Source organism: Globicephala melas, chromosome 5, assembly GCF_963455315.2.
Source record: "Globicephala melas chromosome 5, mGloMel1.2, whole genome shotgun sequence".
Classification (NCBI taxonomy): Eukaryota; Metazoa; Chordata; class Mammalia; order Artiodactyla; family Delphinidae; genus Globicephala; species Globicephala melas.
Window position 1 is genome coordinate 644,969 of NC_083318.1, and position 21,697 is coordinate 666,665.

At 58.1% G+C, this 21,697-nt stretch overlaps 1 protein-coding gene across 3 annotated transcripts in view; it reads left to right on the forward strand.

Moving 5' to 3' along the window:
* MAEA (macrophage erythroblast attacher, E3 ubiquitin ligase) overlaps positions 1 to 15,323 on the forward strand; it is a 31,134-nt gene extending 15,811 nt beyond the window's left edge. Inside the window, exons 3-10 of one of the 3 annotated variants that reach the window (XM_030876657.2) lie at positions 1,770 to 1,973; positions 5,921 to 6,043; positions 6,754 to 6,867; positions 9,371 to 9,447; positions 10,397 to 10,505; positions 13,573 to 13,706; positions 14,004 to 14,199; positions 14,444 to 15,323. In XM_030876657.2, the coding sequence (XP_030732517.1) occupies positions 1,770 to 1,973; positions 5,921 to 6,043; positions 6,754 to 6,867; positions 9,371 to 9,447; positions 10,397 to 10,505; positions 13,573 to 13,706; positions 14,004 to 14,199; positions 14,444 to 14,539 (1,053 nt within the window). In that variant the 3' untranslated portion in view covers positions 14,540 to 15,323. The remainder of the gene's footprint in view (positions 1 to 1,769; positions 1,974 to 5,920; positions 6,044 to 6,753; positions 6,868 to 9,370; positions 9,448 to 10,396; positions 10,506 to 13,572; positions 13,707 to 14,003; positions 14,200 to 14,443) is intronic. The other 2 variants (XM_030876658.2, XM_030876660.2) reach the window with 2 other exon arrangements.
* Positions 15,324 to 21,697: the final 6,374 nt, after the last annotated feature.

Below are 21,697 nucleotides of genomic sequence, written 5' to 3' on the forward strand. Positions count from 1 at the left end.
GCCGCCTCCTGGGGGAGCTGCGGTGGAGGGGCCCCCCTCCCCTGCTGTCCGCGCTCTGGAGTCTGTCAGCTGTACGGCCGGCTTCCTGACCCACATTCCTGTTCCTGTAGGGCCAGGTTATCCTGACTCCAGATGTCCCAGGGAGCCCAGGTCGGGGAGGCCAGGATGGGTAGTAGATTGATTTATTTTTTTCACAATTTCACCTCAGAACAGCACATAGGGTATCCTGTTTCTGGGAATGGTAGGTATGCCCACTGATAAGCCCTAAAAAGTGAGATAAGATATTTGAAAACATTTTATTCGCCAGAATTGGAGAGCAGGGGGTCAGGGGGGCTAGAAGGCGAGGGACCCCTGCTGCCTAGAGAGAGCCCCCAGCAAGGGCCTCACTGGCCAGTGACTCAGGGCCCTTAGAGTTGGGGGCCTGATGGCAGGACCCAGCAGCACTACACCTCAGGTGAGGGTGCCCAGAAGTGAACTTGCTGGGAGAAGCACTGCCGCCCACCCCCTCCTTCAGCCTGGTCTGAGTGGTCCCAGCAGGTGCTGCCTCCAGGCTCCAGGTAGAGTAAATGCAGTTCTCTTGAGTGGAGGATGCCTTCCATCTGAGCACCAGATGGTTCAACTACAGTAACCAGGACAGGTGCACAAGACACCACGACTGCAACACAGCAGGAATAGAAAGAGATCTGCACAGACTTTGGGTACAGAAACTATCAAGTACCATACTTTACTGTGCTTAAAGAATGAAAAAATAGCTTGAAAATATCTGCAGGGAGTAGAAAGTCTGTCATTTAAAGTTAAAAAGAACCAAGTAAAAATACAAGAAGTGAAAAGTAGCAAATGAAAAACTCAAATGTTTGCTTACAACAAACATTTTAACACTTAACAATCAGACCAAGCTGAAGAGAGAGTTAGTGAGCTGGAAGGTGGGTCTGAGGAAATTACCTAGAATACAGCACAGGGATGAAGAGATGAGAGTGCATGAGAGGGTGAGAGATTAGGGAACAGAGCAGGGACTGTGCAGTGGGCCAGAGTCCAGGAGAGGCGGGCGGGAGAATGACGCGGAGACCTAAACAGGTTAAATAAAAGTAAACGTAACTAGGACTTTCACAGTGAGACTGAAGAAAAGAGAGACAGAAAAATCTTCAAAGCAGGTGGAGGAAAACCCGCTTGTCAAGGAGCAGCAGGTATCCTGACAGCTGGCGTCTTGATGCCAGTTGGGAGCCAGACCTTGGTGGAATGTGCTGGAGGGAAACGGGGGCCGACCAGGATTCTGGACCTGCCGTCCAGTGCGCAGCCACCAGCCACCTGTGCCCACTAACATTTAAATGGAATGAAATCAAGAATTCCCTGCTGGGGTTGCACGAGCTACACTTCAGATGGTTGACAGTGGCTGCTATGTGGCGCGCAGGCGTAGAGCACTTCCACCTGGCTGTCTTAGTTTTGAGCAAAATTGCCTTTAAGGGAAAGTATTATAAAAGATAGAAAGTCGTGTTATAATGACAAGTAGTTTCATTAACCAGGAAGCTATGACAAAGTTTAAGTTCTACGCCTCTGGCAGCATAGCCCCAGCGTATGTAAAGCAGTAACATCCCTGAGGAGGTGGACAGACCCTGCCGTCCGCTCGGTGGCAGCAGCCCCGCACACTCTTGCTGTCTGTGGCCCTGGGCCCCAGCTCCCCTCTGACCTCCTTGCCTCCTGGTCCTCGGCGATGGGGGTGGCGTGTCCGGTCTCCACCCATCCTGAGCGCCCCCTCTGTTCGCGTGTCACAGGCGGTGGAGTCCATCCAGGCGGAGGGTGAGAGCGCCAAGCTATGCAAGCGCAGGATCGAGCACCTCAAGGAGCACAGCAGCGACCAGCCGGCAGCGGCCAGCGTGTGGAAGAGGAAGCGCATGGACCGCATGATGGTGGAGCACCTGCTGCGCTGTGGCTACTACAACACGGCCGTGAAGCTGGCGCGCCAGAGTGGCATCGAGGTGGGCGCGGGGCCGCGGCTTCCCAGCCCTTCATGGAGGCTGCACTCGGCCACTCGTGCGTCCTGAGCCGGGAGGTCCCCTCCCGCCCGTGACGGCTCTAGGGGTGTGTCGCACCTGCCGCATGGTTTGCACGTGTTCCGAGGAGCTAGAGTGTGGACAGGGATCCCTCCCCGCACCGCTGCCCGCTTTCCTGCCGCCAGGCGCGTCCCGTGACTGTCCCCCTGGGGTGACGCCTTTCTCTGGGGTCAGGCACGTTTTCCATCTGTCCGTGTGTGGTGACCCCGGGGGTGCAGGTGTGGAAGTACTCGATACCCTAGGCTGCTGGCCGGTGGCGGAGGGCCTCTGCAGGTCGGCCCGCACCTTTCTCTGGCCTTTGGGGCTGTGTGGCTGGGGGCAGTGGTACCCTGGTGTCCCGAGGGCAGCCTTCACTGGGGGGGCGGGGGGGCAAGGAACAGTTGCTCGGGCTGCTCAGACCAGAGTGCGTGGCCAGCCGACCCTGTCCACGTCCTGTGTCGACCAGAGCCTCTGGCAGCAGAATCCGTGTGGACGGCAGTGTCTCCCTCGTCTCCACGTGGGGTCCCGTCTCAGCCTGCTCCTCTGCCACATGCTCGGGACCCACTGGTTCCGCCCCTCCTCACTCTTAAGTTCTCAGTCTGAGCACTGCTGGCCGCCTGGGGCCTACCTGCCCCCCCCCCCCGCCAGTCCCATCCCCTGGCATGGCTTAAATGTCACCCGTGTGTGTGTGGCTCCCACCCTGGGTCGAGGGGCTCAGCCCTAGCTGCTCGAAACCCCAGCATGAGACCCTGCCCCCTGTCCCGGCAGGTGGCCTTGGGTCCCTGACAGCATCGTGCTGTCACCCCCACACCGGCATCCGCAGGTCCTCACTGTGCACCCTGGCCCCACTTCCTGCTGTGTCCATGTCCCTGTCTAGTTCCAGCCCTAGGCCTTTCCTTCGACGTGGCTGACACACTCGTGCAGTGGGGCTGGGGACGGGGGGCTCCTCACTCTTGCACCCCAGTCCCGGGCGGCTCCCCGGAGCTGCATGTGCCACGTGCCCAGGCTCCTGCTGTGGGCGGCAGGGCCACAAGTCTCAGCTCGGTGCCCAGTGGTCCCTGGTGCCTGCTCTCCTCACCCCTCCCTCCGCTGCCCAGCACGGCCAGCTTCTGACCGACGGGCTCTCCTAGCCTCACATTCCTGGCACAGCCTGTCCATCTGCGGTGGGCGTCAGGCTTCACTCCCGCGCCCCCTCCCCCCCGCACACCTGCGAGGGCGTGGCCACGCACACCTGCGGTGGTTGGTGAGGCACGAGCTCCCCACGCCTCCTGGCCCCCAAACGTGTACCTTGTAGAGGGGAGAAGCACGAAGTCAGACGAGATTTGCTGAAGGTGACGTGTCTGCAGAAGTGCCAAGAGGGACGGGAGGGCGGCGGGGGAGGGGCTGGTGGTCCTCAGCAGAAGGGCGCAGCCCCAGGAGATCGGCGTGCACCTCGTCGAGGAGACAGTCCTGGAAGGGGGTTTCCACAGGAGCCCCCAGCTTCACACAGGGCGCGGAAAGCCAAGTCTCTTTCAGAAGCAGATGCAGGAGGACATCCTCTTGGCCTTGGGGTTGGGCGAGGCCTCCCAGGAAGAGGCTGCAGCTGGGGCTCCTTAATGTCAAGAACTTCTTTTCATCAAAAGACACCACGAAGAGGGGGAGTGCGGGCTACGCAGACGGCCAAGAAGGGAGGAACGCCCGGTGGAGTCCGCTGTGGTCCCTGTGTTAGGAGCTTCCATGCTTGCGCCTCCCGGGAGCGGACTGTGGTTGGCGCTCGCTCTGGCCCGCCTCCCGCCGGCTGGTTTAACATCTTCACTGTGGCTCCCGTAACTGAGGGTCCAAGGATGTCAGAGGACCGTCAGCAGGAAAGGAAAGACCTGGAAAGACCCGGGATGCCGGGGGGGGTGCAGGCAGGAGAGGCCACCTCTTGGAATTTAGAGCAGAACTGGAAAAGGTGGGAAATGGGAGAGAAGAAAGACTAGCATGTCGTCTGGGCGCCTGGCCTTGCCCAGTGGAAAGGGTTCAGGGGAAAGAAGACAGTGGAGAAATGGCCAAGGAAGCGACATGAGAAAGCCCACCTCTGCAGTGAGGGCGGTGAGCAGAGAACTGGATTAGTGAGTCCTGGTTGCGGCAGCCACGGGGTACCTCGTCATCAGAGCTCCCCTCGGGAGGGCAACGCCAGGTAGCAGCCGGGAGGAGCAGCGGCCGTGGCGCTCGGCCCGCCACACTCCCAGCCCTGTCTGACTGGGTCCTGTTCTGTAATCGTCGGTCAGGACGGGGAGCTTGGGGGTGCCTCTTGCGGGCCCAGCCGCTGTCCCTACTGAGGACGTGGGTAGAGCTGCCCTTGTGTGGCCACCCTGACCTGCCCGCTGTCTGGAGCGGCCATGCAGGAGCTGGAAAGCTGACAGGGCATCTCCGGTGTTCCCCCACACACACACACACAACAGGAGCACACCCCGGGCCCTCTGGTCAGCTGCTCTTCTGCCCTTGACCCATTTGGTTCCGCAGGAGATGCTTCAGGAGCTAGCTGGTCCATGGGCGCCGCCTTGTTGCCAAGTAACTGTACTCGATTATTTCTTCTTGTTAATTTTGCTGTAAGTGCCTGGTTTTCACTGCAGCATCAATAGCTATATGCATTCAGTGACTTTCTCTTGAAATAGAATAGGTGTCTCTGGGGCTTCCCTGATGGCGCAGTGGTTGAGAGTCCACCTGCCGATGCAGGGGGCGTGGGTTCGTGCCCCGGTCTGGGAGGGTCCCGCGTGCCGCGGAGCGGCTGGGCCTGTGAGCCATGGCCGCTGAGCCTGCGCGTCCGGAGCCTGTGCTCCGCAACGGGAGAGGCCACAGCAGTGAGAGGCCCACGTACCACAAAAAAAAAAAAAAGGTGTCTCTTACTTAAAAGCTTGCACCTTAACGCTGCATCCACCAGTAGGCCTCTGTGTCCTTTTGCAGCACAGCTCCCACAGGGAGCTTGACATGGCCCTGGTGCCTGGGTACGGAAGTTCGGTGGCGAGCTCCTGGCTTGCTTTGCCGTGGCAGACCTTGGTCGAGAGAGTGTGGGCGAGAAAGCTCTCTTGTCCTGTGCTCTGCAGTGCCCAACAGCCCATGAGGCCTGAGCGGGGACCCTGGAGACACGGGGTTCCAGGGATGTTTGGGTTGGGTGTTCCACCTGGTAACTGAGAAAACGACCTTCACTAACGTTTTCTGCTCGAGTCTGTTCCAGATGGAAGAGAAATTTACCTTTTGAAATTTTCGTTTTCTTCTAATGAACCCCCTCCTTTTGTGATGTCTGAGCATTCATCACCTTGCCGTGTGCGACCAGGGAGGTCCTTCTCGCTGGCTGTAACCCAACCTTTTGCTGGGGGCCTTGCACTTCCCGGCACCACACAGAGCCCCCTTGAGTGCAGCAGGTGTGCACTTGAGTTGGTGGCTTCGTTCCTGCGGGTCCCTGGCCCTACTGGGATCCTCCTGCCCCGCAGATGCAGCTGCACTTGGCCTGCCCTCCCAGATTGCCAGGCCTCGGGGACGGAGAGAGGGGAGCAGACGGCGGAGGGCAGAGAGTTGCAGCCCCTAACCACCCCGCTGCCCCTTCTCAGAAATCTAAACTTTAGATCAATCTGCAGAGCAAAACACAGAAAATGAGAGTATGAACTGCTGGGGTCTCCGCGGCTGCCCTGAGAGGTGAAGGGGGGCAGACCTCTGCCCTTCAGGGCCCCAGGTTCTGGCAGGGCCTGGGCTCTCAGGGGGCCTGGGAGCCAGCATCTAACTGGGGCGCAGGCCTGCCTGCTGTGCAGACCTGGCCCGCGGAGGGGCTGCCCCGGCAGGGGGCGGGGGTGCTCCTATAAGATGAGACTGTCGGGCCGGCCTTCGGCGGGTCCGGGGTCCCGTGCTCTGAGCCAGTACTTCCTTCCCTGCAGGACTTAGTGAACATCGAGATGTTCCTGACAGCCAAAGAGGTGGAGGAGTCCCTGGAGAGGCGAGAAACAGCCACCTGCCTGGCCTGGTGCCACGACAACAAGTCCCGGCTGCGCAAGATGAAGGTGTGCGGGGCTGCGCCTGGGCGGGGCTCCTGGAGGGGCGGGGCTGCACCTGACAGGGTTCTTGGAGGGGGCAGGGCGCGCCTGGGCAGAGCTTGCAGGGTGGGGAGGCAGCTTCGCCACCTGCAGTAGAGCCGAAGTGCTTTCACCTGTTGGTTCAGAGTTCTGGCGTTCTGATTCATAGTGGAGGATTATTGGGTTTGGTATGGGTTTTGGGGTTTTATTGGGGGTGGCGTTTGGGTTTTAGGTAAAATCCCAGAAAAGTGCACCCCCTCTGCATTATGGTTTGGCCAGAAGTTCTGAGCACGAGGTGTTGACCGCGCTTGCGCTGCGCGTGGCCGCTGCGGGGGGGGGGGGGGGGGGATTGGCGCCGGGTTGGCCCACACACACGTGGGGAAGCCGGTGGGAGCGGGTACCCGCCTGCCAGGGTGCAGAGTTCCAGGCTGGGATATTCTCCAATACAGCCTTTCTTGAGACCCACAAGCAGCTTTAAAAATAGGCACTTAAACGTAAATTGCAGAATTTAAACATCCTTACTGAAAGGTGTCATTTGCCTTAGGGCTTGCAGAAATGCTTGATTGTATTAACCTTTCCTGCCTCTGTCAGAAAAACTTTGTCTTCTGTGTTCTAAACTGAGTGCCTCTAACCCCGCCCCGTTGAGCTTGTCGTGTGCACATAGTCACCAGCCAAGGGTGACACTCTCTGCCACTCAGGGCCGCCAAAGCGAGCACGACGCGAAGACGGGACGGAAAAGTAGAGTGGCCAGTGGCTCCCCTAAAGAGAGTGAGGATCTTGGTATGGAAACCATAAAAGGAAAGCCAGAATTGGTATGTAACACGCGCCCGCTCTCCTGCTCCACCCCCACGGCTGTGCGCTCGGTGGGGACCAGGGCAGAAGGAAAATAGGCCTCCGGTCGCGAAAGGCGGTTTCTGCAAGCCCTGTTCCCTCCCAGAGAACACTGCTGCTTGGCCAGGGCACACCACGTGGGCCGGGTCAAAGCGGGGGCCTTGCAGCTACCAGGGGCGGGCTGGCAGGGGCCGAATCCACGGATGGTACATTCCTGTGACCTCGCCGTGTAACTTGAAGGAGCATAAGTAGTCGTCCAGAAGCGCACTTGGAGAACAACCTGATGCCACCGGAACGTGCTCAGTACAAGATAGCGTCTGAACACAAGTCAGTGCGCAGGCACTGTACAGTTCGTACATGTGTGGGCACACGTGAGCTCCTGCACTAGATCACACTCGCAGGCCGGGGAGGGGAGGGAGCTGGGGCGGGGGGTCAGGGGTGCCCGTGCCAGATGCCAGGGATCCCTCAGAGCAGTGATGAGATTCTAGACGAGAAAAGAAACTCTGAGACCCACGTTTCCCGCAGTTGAGAAATACATCCAAGGGTAGGCGCAGCAAGGAAAGTCTCCGGAGCTGACCTGGGTCTCTGGACACGTCAGGCTAACAGAGGCAGCAGCGTGTGTGCTGCGTGTCTGCAAACTCGGAAGGGGTCATAAGTGGGAGAACGCCGCGCCTTTCTCAGACAGCACGGGGCGTGTTCAGCCAGCAGCACATGACGTCAGCCAGATCGTAGCCGTCCACGTGGAGTGACCGCCTGCTTCCCTCTCAGCGGACTGTTTGAAGGTTAACCTGGAGAGCAAAGAGCCACCGTAAATAACGCGACGCATTTCCACGTGTCAGTCGTGTAAAGCTGTGGCCCGGCGTTTACCCGTGGCGCTCCTCGGCTGCACATCCACCGGCGGCCCCAAGCGGAAGCAGTCACCGGTCCCGGAGGCAGGCGGGGCCTCTCCCCAATGCTCCCCCTCTCGGCCCTGCTGGTCTGGCCTCTGAAGGGGGCGTGGCCTCTTCACTGGTTTGTGCGGCACCGCCCAGGCGGCCTGCGCCCTTCCCCAGCCAGTCGGGGGTCAGGACAGACTGCTGCCCAGGGCTTAGTCCCCCGTGCAGAGGGCAGGGAGTGGGGCTCGGGCTGGGAGACCGCCTTCCCTGAGCACCTGTGGGGTGGATGTGTGGGCACCAGGTAAGTGGCTCTCTGCATCGCTGCCGTGCCTTGGATGCCCTGGGCAGCACGGTCTGGTGGTCAAGTCAGCCCGGCCTCACCCCGTGTCCCTGGGGCGGGGCTGGGGGCTTTGTGTAGGGTGTCCTCCCAGGGTCCGGCCCAGGCGCTTCCCCAGAATGCAGTGTGCACGCCGGGGCTTGGGTGGGGAGTCGCGGGGTTGGCAAACCTGAGTTGAAGCGTCAGGCATAGAGCACCGTTCACGCCATCTTGCGACCTGGGCGCTGTGGCAGTGACAGTGAGGTTTGCGTCCTGTTCTGTTAATTCCAGGTATTCTGTCTCTGGTGGAAACCATGTTCGAGATGTGATCATCTAAATTACTTCTCTTGTAAAATAATCCAGGTTTTTCACCTTAGGTCATGAAAGTTCACTTTGCCTGCTTGCCCTCTACCCCCAACCGCAGGGGTTTTAGCCCCAATTGGATTGATATCACCAAGATTTCAAAGTTAGTTTGGGCTCCCATACAAGCAACCCCCCTGGTTGGGGCCCCATTAGCCGCCCGCAGAGTCTCCCGTGGAGCTTTGGGACTTACGCCTCCCAGGTGACACCTTTGGGAGACGGCCACCTCCTGGCACAGCAGCCCCAGCCCCCCCGCACCCTTGGCAAATCCTGGGGCTCCTGCCCCTTCCAGGAACCAGCCCCTGACTGGCTCTCGCTACCTCTGCCTCCTTCACCTGGTCCTGGCCAAGTGCCCCAGGCCCCCCACCCCCCGGCCCCGGGCCTCTGAACTGGCTCATCCCTCTGCCTGGAGCATTCTCTCGGAGTTCTCACGGCCCCCACCCTGAGGGTCCGCGCCCAGCGCTCCCTCCCTCCCACCTACCGGGTGCCCAGGCCTCAACGCTGCCCGGCTCCGGAGCCGACTGGCGGTGGAAGGCGCCCCGTGTGGCTGAGGGCTGCCGGCCGGCGAGGCTGGAGGTAGAGGAGGGCGCACGCTCGCTGACTTACAGGAACTGGGCCGCTTGTCTGTGCGGTTACCCACCGCCCTCTGCGCTGCCGACGGCCCACGCTGCTTCTCGCCCCCGGCACCGCCTGCCGGCCCTCCCTGCCCTCCCCGGCCTGGCCCGAGGGACGCACTCGGGGGCACGCTTGGCCGAGGCTGCGCTGGGAGGGGCCGGGCCTAGAAAGCCACGACTGTGATTGAGATCGCGGTTTCAGTGGCAGCCCTGCCTCCCTGGCGACTCGGAGCGGCTGTCGCTGTGTGCGTGGCCTCAAGCTGGCACGTGGCTCCAGTGACCCCGTGTAAGCTGCCCATTGTCTTGTCTTCACCCTCAGAGCTGCCTGGAGTTCAGCCTCAGGATCCAGGAGTTCATTGAGCTCATCCGGCAGAACAAGAGGCTGGATGCTGTGAGGTAGGCCTTCCTCCTGACTCTCGGGGCGGGCGTTTCGGGTCCCCTCCCGGTCTGGTTTGGGGCAGGCAGGGCGGGTGTCTGGCAGGTCTTCTCTGGCTGGCTGGGCCCTGCCCAGGGACGCACTGCCCTGCTTCTCTCCCATTGCTGAGCGGGGGTGAGGCCACGGGCGCCCCCGACAGGGCCAGGCCTCCACCGCACTCTTCCCGTCATGGTTCCTGGAGCAAATGGCCGTCCCAGGTCAGGCTGTGGGCAGCGGGGAGCACAGTGTCCCCAGGGCAACAGAGCCCTGGGCAGCTGTGTCGGTCCTCCCGCTGCTGCAGCTTCAGCCTGGCGCCCTGAGCTCTGTCTCCTGGAGGCATGGGGCGCCGGGCTGGGGGGCTCCCAGCCCAGGATGTGGTGGTTAGAGGGTGGGCGGGGCCAGTTTTGCTCTCCACGGGGAGCCTCAGGGAAGGAGGCTGGAGTGCAGGCGTGGCGGCAGGGGTCCCCGCCCCCTCCTGCTGTTTCCACCTGCACAGACAGGGCTCAGCGCCCGGGGTCTGATCGGTGGACGCGAGTGAGGCTGTTCTGGGGGTCACTGCAGAGGCGGGAGGCTGGACCCTCTCTGGGGCCCCAGGGGCTGTGCAGGAGGAGGGGCGGGTCGGGTCAGATCCGGGTGCCATGGATGTCGTTGGGCCCGGTTCGTGGCACCCAGGGTCACCTGGAAGGGCTCGGGCAGGTACCGTTTGCGTTCAGGCACTGCCTCTGGGTGTTCTCTAGGTGGGATTCTGTACTTGGTGCCTCGCAGCCCGTCCCCGTCCCCGTCCCCTAGAGGAGGGGGTGCCTGAGTCCCGAGGCTTTCCGCATGTCTGGGTGGGGGCGGGGCCCAGGATCCCGCAGCTACCATGGAGCCGAGCTCAGCTTCCCGGCGCTGGGAGCGCAGACTTCACCAGGCCGCGCTGTCCTTTTCCAGACACGCGAGAAAGCACTTCAGTCAGGCCGAAGGGAGCCAGCTGGACGAGGTCCGCCAGGTCATGGGCATGCTGGCATTCCCGCCGGACACGCACATCTCCCCCTACAAGGTAGGGTGCGCCTGGGGGCCCCGGGCGCTCGTAAGGTCTGGTCTGTAGTCACTGCCACAGTCGAGCGTGGCCCACGCACGACTTGTTCGTTTCCCGTCTTGGGCCTGGTTCGTGGGACCCAGGGTCACATTTCCTGTCTTGTTCCCATTATGCTGGTAAAAGAAACTTATATCAGGGCTTCCCTGGTGGCGCAGTGGCTGAGAGTCCGCCTGCCGATGCAGGGGACGCGGGTTCGTGCCCCAGTCTGGGAAGATCCCACATGCCGCGGAGCGGCTGGGCCCGTGAGCCATGGCCGCTGAGCCTGCGCGTCCGGAGACTGTGCTCCGCAACGGAGAGGCCACAGCAGTGAGAGACCCGCGTACTGCAAAAAAAAAAAAAACAACTTATATCAGAAAACCTCCCGAAGCACGTCAGCTGCAAAGCGCAGCTCCGAGTGCCTGACCGCTCCCTTTCCCTCCCCGGGGGCGCCGCTCTCTGGAGTGCCTGGTCAGGGCTGGACAGGCCGGGGCCTCTGCACGGCTCTGCCAGTGTCTCTCCTGACCTCGCTTGCTCCTGATCCGCTTTCTCTTCCCTGCGCCAGGATCACTGGGCACATCTGTCCTCGGTCCCTCCCCCTTGGGTGGCTCTCCTTGACCTTGAGGTTCCATGTGGGTCTGGGCAGGGGCGTACCCCCCACAGCTGTGGTCCTTTTGAAACCTGGGGGCCGCCCTAATGACCTTTGAACCTTCTCTTGGAAAAACACCCCAAGTCCCGTCCTGTAAAACCTAAGAAGTTTGACAGCCCCCCTTCATTCCTTCCCTTCTCCTTCCCCTGAGGTTCAAACTGGCTGTTTTCTCTGGGGTGGCCCATTGAGTCCTGGGTGCCGCCCACCACTGGTCTCCTCTCCTCAACAGCCTTTCTCAGTGTTTACAGTGTGAACAGCGTTTCCCAAATCCTGAAGTTGTGCTTCCTCTTGACGAACGATTCTATCTTTAAGTCATTCTTCTCTTCTTGGTTTTTGTTATAAACACTCAAGAGAAGCCGAGCCGCACCTTCAGCACTTTGCTCAGAGACAGCTCATCACCCACAGCTCCCCCGTCCACGTCCACGAACACAGTTCGGCCAGGCTCCGCACACCTCGTAACAAGGAGCCCTCCCCCCAGTTCCCAGTAACATGATCCTCTTCCATCTGAGGCCTCATCACAGTGGCCTTGACAGTCCACAGCTCCTAGGTTTCTCTGCGGAGCCTGGGGCGCTCCCTGCCGCTCTCCCCTCCTCCTCCTGGGCCCACCTTTTAATGGTCCATTTTGTGTGGCATTACCTCCAAGCTTCTAGCTGCTGCTCATTGCCCAGTTCCAAAGCCACACCCCCGTGTTTAGGTATTTGTTTCCTAAAGCATCCACTTCCGGTAGCAGGTTTCTGTCTTAGTCCCTTCTGGCGTCTGCAACAACACACCACAGCTGGGGGCTTGTGAACAGCAGAATGTATTGCTGATGGTTCTGGAGGCTAGAAGTCTAAGATCAGGTGCCAGTGGGGTCCGGTGAGGCCCTCATCCGAGTTGCAGCCTTCTGCTATGTCCTCCCGTGGCGGAAGGGTCGGGAGCGCTCTGGAAGCTCTTAGAGGGGCACTGATCCCTTTCATGAGGCTCCACCCTTGTGACCCCATTCCCTCCCAGAGGGCCTCCCTGACCATCGCCTTGGGCCTCAGCATTTCAGCGTGTGCAGGAAGAGGGTAAAGCCCCTTCTTTGTGTGGTGAACCAGCCCTGTGCTCCAGGCCTTGAAGCTGGTCTCTGTCCAAGGCCCTGAGTGTTCGCCCCGCAGAGTTCTGTGGGGCCCCTGGCAGACCCGGCCCCTGCCGCCCAGAGCGTGTGGCGCAGGCCTTCGGGAGGTGGCTGGAAGCTTGTCGCCCGGACTGAACTCACGCCTTCTGCAGTGTTTGGGAATATAAGTCAGCAGGTCACAGAGGTCTTCAGGTCTAAACTCAGGTTTCAACTCACAGCGTTGGGTCTTCCTGCTCTGGAGAGTTGTTAGAAGTGCAGGAAAGGCCGGCCTGCCCTTGGGGGCGAGATGGCCAGCTCAGGAGGGCACGGAGCGTGTCCCTTCCCTTCCCGATGTGGCCTTGCAGGGGCTGTAAAGAGCCAGGCGAGTGCTGCCATCATGGCTTTGTGGCCAGGAGGAGCCGAGCCTCAGAATGGGCTCCGGGCCAGGGCGGAAGCCACAGCCGCCAGGGCAGGCCACCCCTCCCCGGGGCATAGCTCTCCACACAGCCTCCCACCCATGAAGATTGGTCAGACAGATTGAGCAGCACAAAAGAGAAGACCAAGATGACACAGGAGAACTTCGGCCCAGAGCAAGCGGGGGATCTAGGGTGCGGGAAACGCAGAAACAGAGCTGGGACGGTGGAGTGTCCTGGAAGCAGGAGCAGGGGGGCAGATACTCCTGAAACGTGCTGGAGCAGCCTGGTTAAGGGAGCGAAACCCTCGTCCCTCGTGGTGGGAAGTCACAGGCGTGTCCCGACCGCTCACGGCGGGAACGGGCCGAAGTGTTTGGTTTTGAGAGGCGGCTGTAGCAGAGGCTGCGCAGGGCCTCGGAGTCGGCACTGGGCAGTGCCAGCCCCGGGTGTGGACCTCATTCTCCGTGGACTTGGATAGAAGAAATATTAAAAGCGTTTCTTAAACGTTGGAGTGTGATGTGTACCGTACGCCAGGACTCTTGAGGAGCTCACACAGAACCTCTGGCTGTGCTTTTGTGTGTGTGTCTCCCCCTCCCTCCCTGCGCTCTCTTCTTGAGTCTAAACCTGGGTGGTTTTAGGCATGGACGTGATTTAATCTTCTCTTCTAGTAAGTGGTTTCCAGGAATAAGGCTTCTCCTTTCAGACCTTAATGCTCTTAGCAAGAGGCTCTTGCTCGCTCCGTGCTGAGCTGGCCTTGCAGCCCCAAGTCCTTGACTTGCCTCGAGGCCGCAGGACACGTGCTCTAGGGTAGCCGTGTTAGTGGGGTGACTCTTCCTCCCGTCACCTTTCATCTGCAGGGATGAAGAGTCACGTTTGTTTGCTGTTGTCACCCCAACTCTGCCCCGCTTCTTCCAGGACCTGCTGGACCCGGCCCGGTGGCGGATGCTGATCCAGCAGTTCCGGTACGACAACTACCGGCTGCACCAGCTGGGGAACAACTCCGTGTTCACCCTCACCCTGCAGGCCGGCCTCTCGGCCATAAAGACACCGTATCCTTCGCGCTGGGAGTGGCTCCCCGTGTGCCCCTCTTAGTGTGGGGCTGGGGTCCAAGACCCCGCTTCTTAGCGCCCTCGTTCTCCACCTTGAAACGGGCGCTGCATCCCCCGGCTTCAGGCCCGTGTCTTAACTGGGCTGCAGCCCCACGGTGTTGAGACTGGGGGAGGGGGTGCCCAGTGGAAACCTGCCCAAACTCCACGGATCGAACCATTCGGAACAGCCTCCCCCGTGGTGCCCGGGGGACCCCCTAGAACCTCGGCCGGCCCCCGCCCTCCTTAACCCGCGCGCAGGCAGTGCTACAAGGAGGACGGCAGCTCGCGGAGCCCCGACTGCCCAGTGTGCAGCCGCTCCCTGAACAAGCTGGCGCAGCCCCTGCCCATGGCGCACTGCGCCAACTCGCGTCTGGTCTGCAAGATCTCGGGGGACGTCATGAACGAGAACAACCCGCCCATGATGCTGCCCAACGGCTACGTCTACGGCTACAACGTGAGGGCGGGGCCTGGGCCGCGCGAGGGAGGGGCGAGGCCTGTAGGGAGAGCGGGCGGGGTCAGAGGGTGGGGCGGGGCTAGCAGGGCCGGGCCCTGAAGGCCTAGGGCAGGGGTACCTGCCGGAAGTAACTTTTCCGAAATGCAGTGACTTATTTTCCGAGCCTTGGTTCTGTGGGTTTCTCATAGAAACGTTGATTTAAACCATATTGGCCCGTCTTAATGCGCCTGGTCTTTCTTTTCAGTCCCTGCTGTCTATCCGGCAGGATGATAAAGTCGTCTGCCCGAGAACCAAAGAGGTCTTCCACTTCTCCCAGGCCGAGAAGGTGTACATCATGTAGGCGGGTCGCCGCACCCGGGCGGCTGCGGGCCCCTGCCTGCCTGCCTTTCTGTTTCTTGCGACCAAAGATCAGTGAGCAACGACAAACACTCTTGGGAAGAAAAGAAGTAAGATATAACAAGCTCGTACTTGATTTTGTAACAAGTCAGCTCTTCGACGCTTCTGAAGCGCTTTCCCCTTTCAGAGAAACTTCTTTAAAGACTGACCACGCGGAGGGAGGCTAGAACTTTTCACCATAGGAACTGATCCCTTCCCCGTGTTCTCACAGTTCCCTCCCTTTTGCTAACGAGGAACCCCGGGGGACAGGCTAGTCCTCGGCCGTGGCCCGGGAGCGTTGGTGGCCATGCCAGACTGCCCTGCGGCCACTCGGTGCCACGAGGGACCCTGTCACTTCTCTGTAGAGCTGCTGCCAAAACGCCAGCACCGCGGGAGGGGCCGGCCTCCAGGACCGCCGCCTGCCTGCAGCCGCGCCCACGGGGCTGTGTTAGGATGTGTGTAGGCTGCGTGTCATGTCACTCGTGCCGCCTTATCTCCCGCCTGAGAATGTATCCGTGGAAATCCACTGGACCGGGGTCTGCAGAGGCCTTGCCGACGGCTCCGTAACTTTAGCTCTAAACACTATTCATTGCAGAAGCCAATAATAGTTCAGTTGAAGTAAGCACCGATGACTTTCCAAATCAGATGAACCATCGTAGTTTACACGAAACCATATTGTAGAGGTTTGTATTCAGCGCTTATTTTTGCATGTTGATGTTGATTAGCTAATAAAATGTAAATGTAAGACACGGGAATGAAAGGGTTTCTACTTCTTGTTCCGCGTGCACATCCCACCCCGCCGGTGGTGTCTGCCACCTGGCCACTGGTCCGGGGTGGGGCCTGGGTTGGCGGAGAGCTGCTCCCACGTGAGCTGCGTCCCAGAGTCCTGCCCCAGGGCCCCTTCAGCCTCACCGCTGCCCCCCGAGCAGCACCTGGTAACTGGGGGTCCCTCTGGGGTCATTTGAGGCACCTGAAGCAGAGCGTGTCTCCTGCTGAGAAGGTGCCAGGCTGGGAGGAGGGGCCGCTGCTCAGATCTCCCCGCTGAACTTCGGCAGGGATGGCGCGGCAAGGGGGCTCAGGGTTAGGATGCGGGCGACCGCATGAGCCCCTCTGCCTAGCAGGTCGTGCCTCGGTGGAGGGCCCTCCCCTGCCCGCTGCTTCGGCCCCCTGCAGTCCAGAAGCTGCCCAGTACCCTTCGGCAAATTCCTCTTCTTAATTCACACAGCTTCTGTCACTGTGGCCAAATGGGGCTCAGAAGCAGCTGGAGGCCACTCCGGCTTGGTCGGGGCAGGGCCACCAGCTCCACCAGGCCCCCAGCACCTGGCCCCAGGCGTGCTCTGTGCTGCGAATCTCTGTCCCCGTCGTTCCTGCAGACGTTTCCTGCTAGGACCGGCGCTGGGTTCTGCGGCCCCTGCTAACCTCTCCCTCACGCCTGTTCTCTGCCATGTCGGCTGAGCCTTCTGGGTTCCTTGGCCTCCTTCCTGACCTCACTGCTGTGCTTCCCCGACCCTTGACCCGCCCGGGCTGCTTGCTGGGTGCTGGCCGCTGTGGCTCCCAGCCTTGGTCTCAGCTCTCTGCTCCTCTGCCAGGCGCCCACGCCGAACCCTGTGCCCGGGGTCCACATCCCAGAGACCACGGTCTCCAGGTCGTCGCCGTGTGCTCTGCTTAGTGGGGGCCGAGGATGGCAGCACCGTCCGAGTGGCTCTCCCCGTGCCCATCTGCCACCAGTCAGGCCCCAGCGCACACGTGGGCTCCCGGCTCCGCAGGGGTGCGGGGCAGAGCTGTCCGCGGGGCGATGGGCTCCTTGCCGCCACCTGCACCGAGGGAGGGAGCAGCGGGGTCTCTGCTGGCCCCATCCCCATCCTCTCTGCCTGCCTTCCTGCCCTTTCCTTTCTGTAGAAGTAGGTCTTAACTGAGCACACACACGAGGATGAATTTCTGCACGCGTGCTCGTGCGTGTGGCCCGAGGGCCAGCGGGCCCTCAGGGCTGCCCCCGGGTCCTTCCCAGGCCAGTGTTCCAGCAGCGGTGGTTCTTGGTGAGAGTGGCTCAGCAGTTCTCAGACTTGGTGAAAACAGAACCCTACCGTCGGCTCCCTGGGTGGCTCGCCCACGGGCAGGGGCAGCTCATCCTTTCCACTGTGTGCAGCGTCCCACTGGACGTGTGGAGGGTGACTTCCCGTCCACACACTGGTGGACACTTGGTTGTTTCCAGATAAACCTGCCCGGAGCGCTCTTGTACGTGGCTTTTGCTGAACACACACACGTGTTTTGTGGGAGGAGTGCCGGTCTTGTGTTACCTTTGCTAGATAGACGGTTGGCCGGCATGGGCCCCCCCCCCCCCCCCCCGCTCACACTGCCGCCGGTGCCCGGCGTTCCACGTGGACTGCACGTGCTGTCGGCTGTGAGCACCCGCTCCCTGTGGGCTTGCTTAGTTGTGAAAATGGTATGTGTGGAAACACAGATCGTAAGTCAACAGCTGGATGAGTTTTGCTAAATAAGTGTTCACACACATTAGCCAGCGGGCCCGGGTGGCCAGCGCTCCCGGCCCCTCCAGACTGTCTGCTTGCCCAGCACACAGCCATCACTCCAGTTTTCATAACTCAGGTGAGTTTCGCCTTCACTAAAATCAAATCACGGACTGAGCTCTTGGTCCCTGACTTGTCTCACCCAGAAACCCCCGTGGTCTCTGTGGGCCGCTGCTTCCCTATGCGCACCCGGCCTGGTTGTCCACCCGGCCATGGACACACAGGCGTTTCCCGGGACGTTGGCACCCCCGTCTCTGGACATCCCTTCTTCTCTCCTGGGTAAAAACCTGGAAGTAGAGTCCCTGTGTCCTGGTGTCGTCACGGGTTTACCGTCGCAGCCACCAAGGACTTCCTGGAGTGGCCACACGGTCCACACCCCTCTGCTCGCCCCACCTCATTCTTTTCTATGTGTGTTTGTGCTCTGCGTTTCCTGGGCTGGGTCTGCCTCACTACCCGCTGATAGGTTAGTCATAACTCCGTCAAGCCTTCTGCCCCTTCATCATTGGATTACCGGTTATCTTCGTTAGTAGGGATTCATGACACAGTCTGGCTACCGACCCTTTGTCGGAAATGTGTACATGCACTTTATTGACACTGTCATTTGACCAGCCGAGGTTTTAATTTTAGTCAAGTTCAATTTATCAATTTCTTCTTTTATGGTGAATGCCTTTTTGTATTCTGCGAAATATTTGCCTATCTCAACATCAGAATGATATTCTCTTATATCTTCTAGAAGGTTTAGTGTTAGCTTTTATGTTTAGGTCTGTGATACATCACAAATTAACCCGTGTGTGTGGTCCGAGGGAGAGGTTGAGGATCGTTTCTCCCCAGTGTGTTTACCCTGTTGTTCCGACATCAGAAGACTTTCTCCCCATTGAATGATGGCGGCTCCTTTGTTGGGAAAACCATCCCCTGACTCTCTGTCTGGGTCCCCTTCTGGATGTCCTCACGCCACACTCCACCTCAGTCACAGGAACTTCAATGGAATTCTTGAAACCAGGGAGTGCGAGTCCCTTTTGTTCTACTTATTTTCTAGGTTTTCAAGATTGTGTCAGCTGCTCTACCTCCCTTGCACCCACATGTAAATTTTAAAATCAGCTCTTAAAATTCTACCGGGAAAAAAAAACAGTCCGCTGGGATTTAAACTGGCATTGCGTAGAATCTCAAGATCGGTTTGAGGACAGTCTTAGTCTGCTCAAGCTGGGCGGCTGCGACAGGAGGATATTTCCTCACGGTCCTGGAGGCCAGAGGTCCAGGACTACAGTGCTGGTAGTTGGGTCCTAGCGAGACCCCATCCGGCGCCTTCTCCCTGTGTCCTCCCAGGAGGGCACCAGTCCTGCTGCATCGGGGCCCCGCCCTTGTGACCTCACTTAACCTTAATTGCCTCCAGGCACACGGAGATATGGGTTTGGGGGAGGGGGTGCCGATTCAGTCTGTAACAGGGACTTGAAAATCGGCAGTCCTGAGTCTTCTAACCCGTGAACACAGGCTGTCTCTCCACATGTTTATTCAGATCTACCTTCATTTCTCTCATTCACATTTTATAGTTTTCAGTGTACATACCTTGCACATATTTTGTTACTTTAACCCTAATTATCTCATGATCTTTTTATTTTATTTTTTTTGCGGTACGCGGGCCTCTCACTGTTGCGGCCTCTCCCGTTGCGGAGCACAGGCTCCGGACGCGCAGGCCCAGCGGCCATGGCCCACGGGCCCAGCCGCTCCGCGGCATGTGGGATCTTCCCGGACCGGGGCAGGAACCCGCGTCCCCCGCATCGGCAGGCGGACTCTCAGCCACTGCGCCACCAGGGCAGCCCTGTCTCATGATCAACGCTGTTGTAAACTTAATCTTTAAATTTACCTTTCCAACATTTCCAATATGGTAACAGACAGACATAGAGTGATTTTGTATATTGACCTTGTATCCTGTGACCTTGCTAAACTCCCTCATTAATCTCAGTAGCTTTTTGGTAAATTTTAAGGAATTTTCTATGTACACAACTGTATCATATGTAAATAAAGACAGTTTACTTCTTTCTTCCTAATCGCATGCCTTGCTTCTCTTTTTCTTCCCTTCTTGTACCAGCCAGAGCCGCCAGCTCAGGGCTAAACAGGAGGGTGGACACCGTTGCCGTGTTTCCAATCTTGGGTGGAAAGCATTCTCTTTCACTGTTAAGGGTGATGCTTGCTGTAGGTTTTCCTGGGTGTTCTTTATCAGGTTGAGGGGGTCTCCTGAAAATTATTACCATAAACTGATGTTGAATTTTGTCAAATGTTCTTTAGTTTGTCTAAGGAAATTACCATATGATACTTCTTCTTTATTCTGTTGTCATGGAGAATTACGTTTTTCGATTTTGAGTGGTTAAACACACCTTGCATTCCTGAGATAAATCCCACTTGGTATGTTATATTCTTAATGTATCCTGGATCTGTTCTGCTAGGCCTTTGCTAAGCACATGATCTATGACGTACTCTATTATTTTGTAATGTCTGTAGGACATGTAGTGATGTACCCTCTCATGCCCGTTGTTGGTCATTGGCTTCTCCTTATTTTTTCCTTGATCAGTCTCGCTAGAGTCAGTTTTCTATCAATTTTATAGATTATTACAAAGAAGCACCTTTTGGATTATTTTCCCTGTTGTTTGACTGTTTCTGTGTAACTGATTTCTGCTCTTTTCGTTTTCTTCCTTCCACTGATTCTGGGTTTAAGTGTTCTTTTTCCAGCTTCTTGAGGGGAAGATTAGATGACTGATTTGGGGCCTTTCATTTCTAACATAAACATCCCATACGTTTTAACGTTGTTTTCATTTTCATGCAGTTCAAAACATTTTAGTTTCCCTTGTGATTTTTTTCTGTGACCCACGGACTATTTCGGTGTCTGTTGGCTAATTTCCAAATACGTGGAGATTTTCCAGATATTTTTGTCATTAAATTCTGATTTAATTCTGAAGACCTTCCTGTAACATTTCTTCCACCACAGATCTGCTGGTGATGAATTCCCTCAGCTTCTATTTGTCTGAAAATGATTTTATTTCACCTTAGTTTAGTTTTGGGGGGACATTTCACTGTACATACAATTCAAGGTTAACAGTGTCTTTTTTTTTTTTTTTTTTACTGCTGCAAGGGTTCTATTCCATTGTCTTGGAGCTTGTGTTGTTTCAGGCGAGAAATCTGCGACTCTCTTATCTTTGCAACACGCCTTTTGTCTCAGACTGCTTTCAAGGTGCGTCTTTGTCACTGGTTTTCCACTATTTGATCATGACGTGCCTTGAGTGGTTTTCTTCACATTCACGCTGCTTGGGGGTTAGCATCCTGAAACATCCGCTTTGGTTGTTTTACAGTATCTTTTTAGTTCTCACCACAGTTCAGCTTGGCTAATTTTATTTACTGATTCAACATTCAACGAGTGTGGAACACCTACTGTGTGCCTGGCATCATGGTACAAGACAAAGATCTCTGTTTTCACGGAGCATATGTCCTGAGAGCAGAAGAGGAAAAACCCCAATAACCTAGTAATAAGATTACAAGCCTGTAATCTTGTGAGTGTGAGACAGAGCTGTAAGCGCTGTGAGACAAAGTACAGGAGGTTAAAGGGCAGGCAGGCTGGGCAGGGGGCGGGGCGAGGGGAGGCTTGTCACAGCAAGGGAGGCGACAGGCTGCAGGAGAAAGTGCTGGGGTGGGATGAACAGACTTCCAGGCACGGGGTGGCTCCAGGAAGCCTGACGTGGCTGCAGGGATGAGGGGAGAGCAGGAGGGAGGAGGTGGGGCGGCCGGCACAGATCAGGAAGGCCCCGTGGGCTGATAAAGGCTTTTGCTTTGCTCTGGGATGGGAGCCACTGCAGGGGCGAAGGGGTGACATGATCTGACCTTAGCCTCTAGAGGGTCCCTCTGGCTGCTGCAAGGTGAATGGACCCTAGGGGTCTCAGGGCGGAGTGGGCAGGGGTGACTGCAGTGACCCGCTGAGGGGGATGGTGGCAGGGACCTGCTGGTGGCTGTGGGTGACGGAAAGTGCTCGGATTCTGAATACGTTCTGAAAGTGGGCCTGTCTGGACTTCCAAGTCGGGTGAGAGGAAGAGGGGTCCAGGGGGACTCCAAGGTCACTGGCCCGAGTGAGTGGAAGGACAGACCACCATCCATCAGCTGACACCAGAGGGCGGTGGGCGGGTGGCTCAGGTGGTGCGGGCACAAGGCTGGACTGGGCCACACAAGCATCTTGGGCAACCTGGGTCGGGGCAGGGACAGCTCTTAGGAGTTGGGCCGCACAGGGCTGGGAGGAGCTGGAAAGAGTCGGGCCTCGTTTTGTCAGGAGACAGTTACCCCGTAGCTGCAGAAGGGAAGCAGCTCTTGGTTGCTCGGAGCAAACCAGAGGCCTGAGGTCTGGGCACAGAGAGGGCGGGTGGCCACTTCCTCTCTCTTTTTTGTGTCGTTTTTTAAATTCATCTTTGTCTTTTTCCTTCTTTCTTTTCCTTTCTCTCAATAGCTACTTATTGAGATGTAATTCACATACCACAAGAGCCACCCTTTCAAAATGTACAACTCAACGTTTTAATACAGTAAGGAGGTTGGGCAACCACCACCTCTAATTCTAGGTCACGTCT